The sequence below is a fragment of the Rhopalosiphum padi genome, chromosome 2 (genome assembly GCF_020882245.1).
Source record: "Rhopalosiphum padi isolate XX-2018 chromosome 2, ASM2088224v1, whole genome shotgun sequence".
NCBI lineage: Eukaryota > Metazoa > Arthropoda > Insecta > Hemiptera > Aphididae > Rhopalosiphum > Rhopalosiphum padi.
The window spans coordinates 48,088,177-48,098,710 of record NC_083598.1 but is presented as its reverse complement, the minus strand read 5'-3'; the positions used below and the strand labels follow the sequence as shown (position 1 = coordinate 48,098,710).

Here is a 10,534-nt window from a genome sequence, read left to right as displayed (position 1 = left end):
TAACCCCATAATAAAGAAATATCTAACAAATTTAATATTCTCGAACTTTTAATGTCAGTATTTTATATTTTTATGTTAATTGGAATCCATTTTATCATAATTATTATTATTAAATAGTATAACCATTAAAATTTAAATATTAATATTAAACGAATTTCATAATATTTTTAGTGAGATAGTATAACCTAATAATAAATGTCAATAATACATTAATACATATAAATATATAATAAATAAACAATATACACATATTTACAATATTTTTCTTAAATTGAAAGATATTTTTTTTTAAATATGTGTCCACTTCAATAAGTTTAATTTAATTTGAGTTTAACCATTAAATATTAATATAAAGTTTTAATTTTTTTTTTACGTTTTCGATTTGGAACATTTTGTTTACACTCCTATATGATGTATTGCAGAGCAAGTTTAATTTTAATTTTATTGATTAATATCCATTTAGATGGGTGTTTTGTGTTTATCTACAACTAAATAACAAATTCGATTGATACACGACTCTTAAACATTACTTATACGATGGAAGAAATATCACTGAAATATATCGAACGGTTAAACTTAAAAAACATCTTGTTAGTTAATTTCACTCATCGATTCATTCACGTAGGTTTCATAAAAATATAAATAACTCCTCGACACCAAGAGGTATGTTTTATTTTAAATATAGTAAAATAATTATGATTAATTATCATATTAAAATATTTTTTTTATAAATTTGTTTAAAATACGATAGTGAGACGGTGACCTTATACGTACCGCAGTGGTCCGAAAGTGTACAGGATACATCATATACATTTATATCTTATTAATTCATTTATCATGTATATAGTATATTGTATATGCAAATATATGCAATACATGCTTTATATTTTTAAATTTTTAGATTATCAGTTACTTTTGGAATACTTTGATTTTGAATCATTTTTTTTTTTTATTGATTTCTCTTTGCGAAGTTCTATAAAAATATTTCTTAAAAGACCCGTTATACAGCTTCTGAAAATAACTGGGCAGCCGTAGATTTTCATAATTTAGCTTGTTTTAATTTGATTTTTAATTTTTGTGATACGAATTTCATTTCGACACAGGAAATGATGATAATCAATTTGAATTTCTTATTGTTTGTCCAAAGAAGTTTTTAAAATACATGGACATTTATAGTTTTTTTTTTCGCAGCATTTTCTTCGTATGAAACACATTTTGCGTACAACAAACATGTGCCCTTTAAATGATAGCTTTTCTTTGCCCTTCTGCCTCACAAAAATATAGTGAGTAAAAATATACTATTCACTATTTACTATTTAGACAAAATTATATAAGAAACGACTACGTTCTACGAAAGCATACCCCTACCACTACAACACCACAGTATACAGCACATAACAAAACAAGACAGTCTTTATTTCAGTGGTGACCGGGAGGGGTGTAATACCTCCCTCTTTTTATAAATAAAAAAAAGTATTGATTTAAAATTAATTTATAATTACTTAATAGTAAAATTACTGACTGTCCAGAAATTTTAAATTTAATACCTAAAAACGTTTCTCAAGTCTTTTCTTATCCTATATTTTATATACACACTAAGAATTATAGTGGAAAAACGTTGGTTATTTGCCTGCTGAAATTATGTAACAAAAATACAAAATTCACATTTAACATTATAAAACTACATGAAATACCACGATTGAATATTCTCATACATACCTGTTGATTTAGGTATAAGGTATAACTATAAATAATAAAACTGTAAGATTAAGTAAAAGTACTAATTAAGTAAGTAGGTGGGTATACCGTATACAGAATTCAATATATATTTTAATAATGTGATTTGTGACTTATAATTTATATAGTTATATATGTGCAATGTGCAACATTAACATAGTTTATAGATAGTAATGTATGCTTTATTTAAATATTGGTAAAAGGTTAATAATAATAAAATATGCAAATGTTTCAGTTATTGTGTCTTGAGGTGTTGTTAGCTATAAAACTCAACAATTGTCATAATTAATGTCTATGTTATATTAAAAATATATTTGTATAATAATTTATTATTTTATATTTTGAGAAAATATGATCAAGTAAGTACAGAATAAATAAATGATACAAAGATACAATAAAGGAACAATATTTTACTACATAAAAATAAACTTAAATAATATAATTTAAATTACCAATTTGTGGTTGATATGCGTTTTAAATAAGTCATATAAGTTTAATCGGAAATTAATAATTATAATTTAATCTTCATTTATGGGTAATATATATTTATTAGATTTATCTATATCCCCAATTAGAGGATCGGCAATTACAAACACTCCATCCGATTCAGAAGCACTTTCAGACATTGGATATCCATCAAATTCAACTGTTGAACCCCTAGCGTGGTTGACCCTGCAAAAAAAATTCGTATCATAATAATTTTAAAATACAAAGTTCAATGAAGTGTAGTATTACAATATGACATTAGTTATGAGTTATAACTTATGAATATGATAAATTAAAATAATAAAAAATAAATTTCATATTTGGGCGAGTAATTTAAATTACTAAGAATTTTTTTATTTCTAAAAACACAAAAAAAAATAAAAATAAATTTATTTTGTCATCATATGACAGGAAAAAGCCAATTATAAACAATAAGTAAAAATTGCGTATATTATATATAATGAGAGTAGAAATAAAATGACATAAAATAGAATAATATGAAGTACAAAATAATACAATTTAATTATTAAAAATGTGTGAAACAGAGACAATTGATAGTAGATAATAAATATGCAATATCTAACCAAGATAACGAAAGCTCTAAAGAAATATGAAAAGTAAAATATTAATAAGTATCTATAAAAATTAAAAACAACATGTAAACTAGTGAAGGTTAAAATTATGTCATTGAGTTATAACCCCAATCTATTCTAGGTACAGATTTAGTCTAGGTACCACATAATAGTCATAAATCATAATATATAACTAATGTAAACAATTATAGCGTATATAGGGCTGGATTTCCAATAAAATACCAATTTATATTTAAAATAAAGTATAATTAATTATTGGTAATAATTAATCTTTAAAAGTTATCAATATTGTTTTGTATAAAAGTATTATTATTGTTTCCATTTTTTAATAAGAAAAATAAACAATTGTACACATTTTTTTCATAATACCTTTGGTGAAAATAAGTAAAAATGTTATTAGAGTACAATAAGAAATTAATTTATAAATACGTCATAATATGTACTTAATTAGTTAATACAATAGTAAAAAAATAAATAAATAAATAGTAAAATTATTAATATTTCAACTTATTTTAAATTCTTTAGTAAATATTAAGTATACTTTTTATAATATTTAAATCATTGATTTCATAATTAAATATTCTCATTTATCTTTTATTAAGTCACTGGCTTAATACTTAGCATTTTTTTTTATATTTAGTGAGTTGTTAGGTACTGCATATCAAAATATAGTATTGAAATAATTCAAAAATATATATTATATTAAATAACTTTACTAGAGAGATTAAAATTTCTATAAGTTTTTTAAGTAAACACCTATTTAAATGTATAACATATTAATATGTAGAACGAAAATATCTAAATTCTAAACACAAATGTTACTTATTAGTTATTAGTTACCATATTATGCGTTGCACCGTTCGATCGTTAATAATTAATATGGGTTATAAAATGTAAGAACGCGTGGGATGGTGTAGATAATTACAAGCTTTTAACATGATGTTCATCCCTGTCAACAGGGCACAAGCAACAATTCAACAAGATACATTGGAATGCATTTCTCGATATCTCTTAGCGTATAAGTGTGAAAAATTCATAACACCCATAGACGAATAAACGTAGTATATAGACACAAGATCGGCGAGCAGTAAGTTCCGCGTAACCCGCTTTGGGTTGTATGTGCAGAGTGCACGTGCAGAGGCGTACTAAATAATATTGCACTGTATTCGGACACTTATATCCTATAATGCAAATCGTAATATTAATAATAATACAGAGATAGATAAACTTAATATGTGATGATGTCATGCGTATTATCCAACATTGTTATACGGGTCCCCCTCCGGAAATATCTGGATGCGCTATGCTAGTTTGGTGTACCATCATCGTCAGCGTGAATATACGTGAGTGGACAGACGTGTCGATGCTGCTGCTGTAGTAAATACACAAACGAGCAGGAGAGCCATATAATAGAGCCATAGAGGGTGACGTTTATGTGTTAACCTTAACCGTTTTTATAATTATTATTTTAAATATCGATTTCTATCATTCACGAATGTTTAATAATAATAGATTATATTATGTTAATACACGGGTACGTAGATATATAGGCATATAGCTGTTATTCTACAGTCATTGGTGTTATCATTATCGTATTACTGTATTCAACGTCGTGTTAGCATATTATTATGTTATTTATCCCACCGCGACGAACACCGTATTAGCAACGTTCCATAATGCGTACCAGTTTTTCACCACCGTAATCACTTGCTTGATTTTGACGTATAGTTTCTTCAAGTCGTTGGAAATCTTTTTGATGATTTCTTCCACGTTACCATCATCTTGCCTGCCCATTCGCGGCCCGTCGTCGTCGTCCCGGTTCATGTTCCTCCACGTCGAGGCGAACCAGTCGGACGACGCGGGATCCGTTTCGATGGCGTCAGTTGCGTCCGCAGCCGGCAGTTCCGTCGATTCGTCGGCTAGAACGTCGGTCGTCACCGCGTCCGTGGTCGTGACCAGCCGCGTGTACTCTTCGATCTCCTTCAGCAGCTCGCGGGTCTTTTCGGTGTCCGACGGATCGTACGACTTGGTCTTTGTCAACAGGCTGTACAGTTTCCAGTCCTCCTCGGCCGGTCCCACTTCATTGACGTCTAAACTCTCGTGGTCTGCCTTTTCGTCGGTGAACGAAGGCACAGCAGGCGCGGCCCGACAGTCGTGGGCCACTAATACGGCCGACGCTGCGAAGATCGTCAAACACTGCAAACACCATCGTATAATTATTATTACGAGCGAGTGTATAATAGAATAATACATTATTGTAAACCCCACCAATAAATACCCAACAATTCAACATTGTACATTGTACGTGCACGTATAGTGGTGCAAATAGTGAGAGGGTTTTTTTGAAAGAGGAATATAGTTAGGCACCCCCCCCCCCCCCCCCCAAAAAAAAAAAAAAAAAAATATGTAACTTATTACAAAGATTATTTTTATACTGAAAATGTAGAAAAATATTTCGTTATTTTTTCACAGAATTATATAAATGTAAACACTATTACACTAAATTACTATAATTTAATATACAAGTGCGTTTACGTATAATTATTAAATAATAATAATTTAAATTTTATGATTATACCATTGACGATAAAAAACTATACTTAATTTATAATTTGACATATTCCAGTGTTTAATTTAAAAATATTTATGTATATTTATAATATTATATGTATTCAATATCTAATAATTAATAAAATGTATCGAACGATTATGATTTTATGAATGTAAATATGGTATAGGACATAAATAAATAACAAGGTCACTTAAGCCTCCTTTCAAAACTGTTCATAATTGAGTTATTTGAGAAATTATTTGCATGATAAACTGCTGAAAGATACAACTTATTTTCAAGTATGACATCGTGAAATTTAATGAACTCAAAACCCCAAGATATTCATATTCTCGGCTACAATATAATATGAAATCGGAAATTTTAAATAATTGTTGTATACAATTAAAGTAAATTTCATATATTACTTATTAGAACTTCAACAAATTAATTTGTTTACAATAAAAATTACACGTGAAGAACTATATTATAATATTATGATGCATTGTAAAAATGTTTTTACCAAAAATAATAATTGTTTAAAAACATACCTATCCTTTATACTCAAAATAATCTGATGCGAATATTAGTTTAATTAACCTATTTGACGATTGGGAGACTGCAGTACCTACTTTCAATATAGGCCGAGGTATGAGAGGAGGTGCGGCAAGAAAATATGATTATTTGGTATTCAGGAAGCGAAATATTTACACGGAGCGTATAGCCGATAGGTATAATAGAGGAGCGATAAAATATGATTTTCGTTGCCTATATTCGATTCGATGTTTCTATAGCCTACAGTAATATATACTATAATACCTATCTATCCACTAAAAATAAAAACATTAAATAATAATTATAATTTAAAACTAATAGACTATATCAATAGTAAGCTGATATAACATTTAAACATTTTAAAATAAATCATTATTCACTACCACAAAATTAACTGGTGGAATATTTACGGTTGTATATTTTTAAAGTTTTATACGCCCTTGAAAGTTAAACAAAAGTATAAATTATATATTATTCTTATTTTTGTACACCTATAAGTACATCATGACTATACCTATTACCCGCACTTCGTAGGATATTATCTGTGATCCGTGTATTATGTACAAACAACAATATACATTAATATGCATTTAATAACACGGACATTAAATGTTTGATACTTATCGATTCATAATACGTCACGTTTAGAAATTGTAATTGTTTTATTTTTTTTATTATTTCTAATAATAATAATATATATATACATATTATATATTGGAAGGTGGATAGGTACTTGTTACAGTTTAAATTTGTACGATACATCAACACCTATAAAGCTTATAGAAATTAGACAACATATTATAATATACAACTAATAAAATGGTTCGATAGATTACATTTTAACTTAAATATGTACACTGTACAGGTATGAGTGTATGACCTCTGCAACTACAAGTAGCTGGTCTTAAACATATACAAATGTAAAATAAATTGTCAAACCTCGAAATGTTTGTGAATATGGAAAATGACCAGTTTTATTATTATTTTTATATTTTTTTTTTTAACTACAAAGTCCGACATATCGCTGTACGTGCTTTTTTCGGTGAAGGACGTCAACTTCGACTATAGATATAAGTGACTATATAGTAGCACTTATCTACTTAAATTGAAATTATATAATATAATTTATTTATAAACACGTATTATTAATTTTTAATTCTATTAGTGTAAATCGTAAAATTATTATATTTATTTATTAAAAACATAAGTACGCAATGATACGTTTTTTTAATTTATAATTTCACAAACATATTCTTAAATATTATAACATATCATTGACTAAGAATCAATCCCAGTAATCATCTTAGTGTGGGACAGCAATTATATTATATATTATGAATTCAATAATCAAACCAAAAATAATTCAACAAACTCATAAACCAATCAATAATGTCACTAATGTACTATACAGTCGTTTTAAGATAATGGTCATTTAATATAATTTGTTTTAATTAGTTTCAACGTTTAGCGGATTTATAAATATTATATATTTTTATCACAAATTATTTTCCCATACCGATTTTGAACTAGCTAGCATTTTTAAATCAAACCAAACTATATCAAATTCAAAGTTTGTATGACTATACCCGGCAATGCCCTTGTCTCCGTAAGTAGATTCCTTTCGACAAAAATCAAAAATGTAAAAACTTTTTATTAATAAATGTATCTTTGTATATAGAACATAACAGTACAGAATATAATAGAATCCAATGAATAAAAAATACAAAAGATATATGATAATATGAGTTAGTAAACCAGAAAATATTATAATGAATTATTAAATAATTTAATACATATAATTAAATTACAATAATGGACAATGGTATGGATGTACAAACTTTCATTAAGTTTTAAAATGTAACAATGTTTTATAACAATTAAAATGTTTGTTTTTAAATATTTAAATTTACTAAAATAATAATATGTTATTTAAAAAAACGAACTGTTGTTTTTTTATTCAGTTAAAATTGAAAAGAATGTATCTATATATTAAAAAAAATATAATAAAATATAAGTGTGCAACAGTTCAACATTTTTATTTTAACGGTTTTAGAAAAATCAAGTAAACGGATAATTTTCATATTCATATAAAAGAAAATATATTATAATACTTTATTAAACATAAACGATAAACGTGAATATTGTTATTTATTATATACTTGATGTTTATATGAATATTCAAAATAGTAAAATAATTTAGAAAACTATAATATATTAGGTACATATTATAAATAGGTATATTCCTTATTATTTCTTATAAGTTTCAAACTAAGTTATCTGAATTGAATGTCTATTAACGAGATAGCTAACAAGTATATTATTATTCTTAGTTGAGTTAAAGAGTTTTAGATCTTAATTATTTATCCAGATATGCAGTTTTTTCTTTTTAAATATTATAATTAGATAATTCTATATAATACTTAAAAATAATAAAACTAAGAACAAAACTAAATTAAAAAAGAAAATGTTACTTACCATTGAGAAATTATATAAACATTGAACATTATTGAACATTATATACAACTTACAAATTCATATTCCCTTAAAATGTACAGTTTGGTCATACCCGCATTATAATATGTAAAAATTATCGAGTAGGTACACAGCAAATCTACATTTTTATTATTCATTACGAGTTACATATCTGACTATCGTATTATTGTAACTATAGACTTACCATGGAAATCTTCATTTTTCTGTGTCAATATTATGTGTTCTGATGTCTGAATTTTTGAACGAACTGAACTGCAAGACGAACGTCTCACTTTGGTATAGGTACTAAACCTTATAAAAGGAGGACCTTGAACGGTTATCTATATTGGCGTAATGTTTTCGCACACTTATAAAAACGGATGCTCTCGATTAAATCACAACAAATCTTCTGAAAGAAAAAAATTATATAACATCGATTTGTCGCACATTACACGGTTTGGCTTTTCGGTGTCCAATGCAATGAATGGTGGTTGTGTGATGACTACAGACATTTTTCGTTACAATGAAACCTTGAAACGTAGGTAAACATTTTCCAGGCAAACTATAAGTGTACTTGGTTATCTTTCTCTCTCTTCGTATGACTCCTTAATATCCGATCTGGGTTTCAATGTCGTCTTGTTTTTTTTCAATATTTTACGATAACTATTTATATAATATTTATGAGTATTGAGTTAATACGTTATTATTATTCTTATTCTTATTTATTTATCATTATTATATTTTTCCAACTCTGACGTGGAATGGAAACAAATTATCAACAACATTGAGCAATACAAGCATATATAGATACTTCATTTGTATGGTAAAATTAATTAATGCAAATTGGTCAAACTGAAACGTTGATTGATTATAAATATAAATAACATATCAAATGATCTATTACAAATTACAATATATATTATATTTATAAATACGATTCCGCTTGGTTTTTAAAGCTTAAAAATATCCAGTTTTTTGTATATATTTTATAAATTATTATTTATAATGTTTACAAAACTTTCAGTCTAACATAAAAACTAAAATAATTATGAGAAGATTTAGGTAAATAGTATTTCGATACTTGACTAGAATTATATTTTATTGGTATAGTAGATTAGTTTCTAAATTAAAATTCTTGTCTATCTTTTTTATGAGAATGTTACTTTATTTATAATTATTAAAATATTTAAAATTAAAAAACATTTTTAAAAACATGTTTTCCCGACAAAAATAGTATTCCAGTCAATAATTGTCATGCTTATTAAACAATGACCTCATGCATTATACCGATTATTCATTTATTATATAATAGGTAAATTAGTCTTGTTATAATATTGATCATCTGTTGTTCACCCAATACTAATTTTGTTCTTGTTTATCATGAAACGATTTCATTATCAAGGCTATTGATGAACAGGAACAGCATTTAGAGGCAAACATATTTAAACACAAACTATATAGTATAAGACACAAGTAAGCAACTACATTTTTGCTCTTATAATTAACTGCAGTTATATTAATTATATATTATTATAGATACTACCTATATAGATATACATTAGACATAAACTCATAAATAATTACTAATTATGTAAGTTTCGAAAAACTTATTTATACGTATGTTAAATGCAAATCATTTAAGTCTTTTTTTAGGCATATACAACTATAAGTAGTGTAGAAAATAAAATGAAAACTTAAAAAAAAGAAGAATAAATAAAAACTAAAAGTATTTATATATTATAATTATATTACAGTCTGAAGTAATTAGGAGTAGGTAACATTTATTGTGATTAATATACAAGAAGGACTAGATAATATCTATTTCTAAATTTCTAATTGATTTTAGTATCTAATCGTAATCTAATCATAAATTAATAATTCGACAAATTTCAATTTTTTTTTTCGAATACCTATCAAAAATCAGATAATACAGATTATTAAATTATTTTAATATTTTTTATTTTTGCTCCTATATATTTTCCTTTTTAACCGTTTTTTACATTTGCTATTTCGGGAAATTGTTTACATTTTAAAGTATTATACATAATCAGAACATATACGGTTCCCAAAGTAAATAATATTTCAAGATTGATTTAAAAAATGGTGGACATTGAGCAAGTGGATACCGCTCTGGTTTTGCTGT

At 26.0% G+C, this 10,534-nt stretch overlaps 1 protein-coding gene across 1 annotated transcript; it reads right to left on the bottom strand.

The window, feature by feature from the left end:
* Positions 1 to 1,897: 1,897 nt before the first annotated feature.
* Positions 1,898 to 8,910, bottom strand: LOC132923101 (uncharacterized). Its single transcript, XM_060986921.1, has 3 exons — positions 8,597 to 8,910; positions 4,501 to 5,012; positions 1,898 to 2,409 (listed from the first exon to the last, which is right to left on the bottom strand). Exons 1-3 carry the CDS (start codon positions 8,609 to 8,611, stop codon positions 2,256 to 2,258), a joined length of 681 nt encoding a protein of 226 aa, XP_060842904.1. The 5' UTR covers positions 8,612 to 8,910; the 3' UTR covers positions 1,898 to 2,255.
* Positions 8,911 to 10,534: the final 1,624 nt, after the last annotated feature.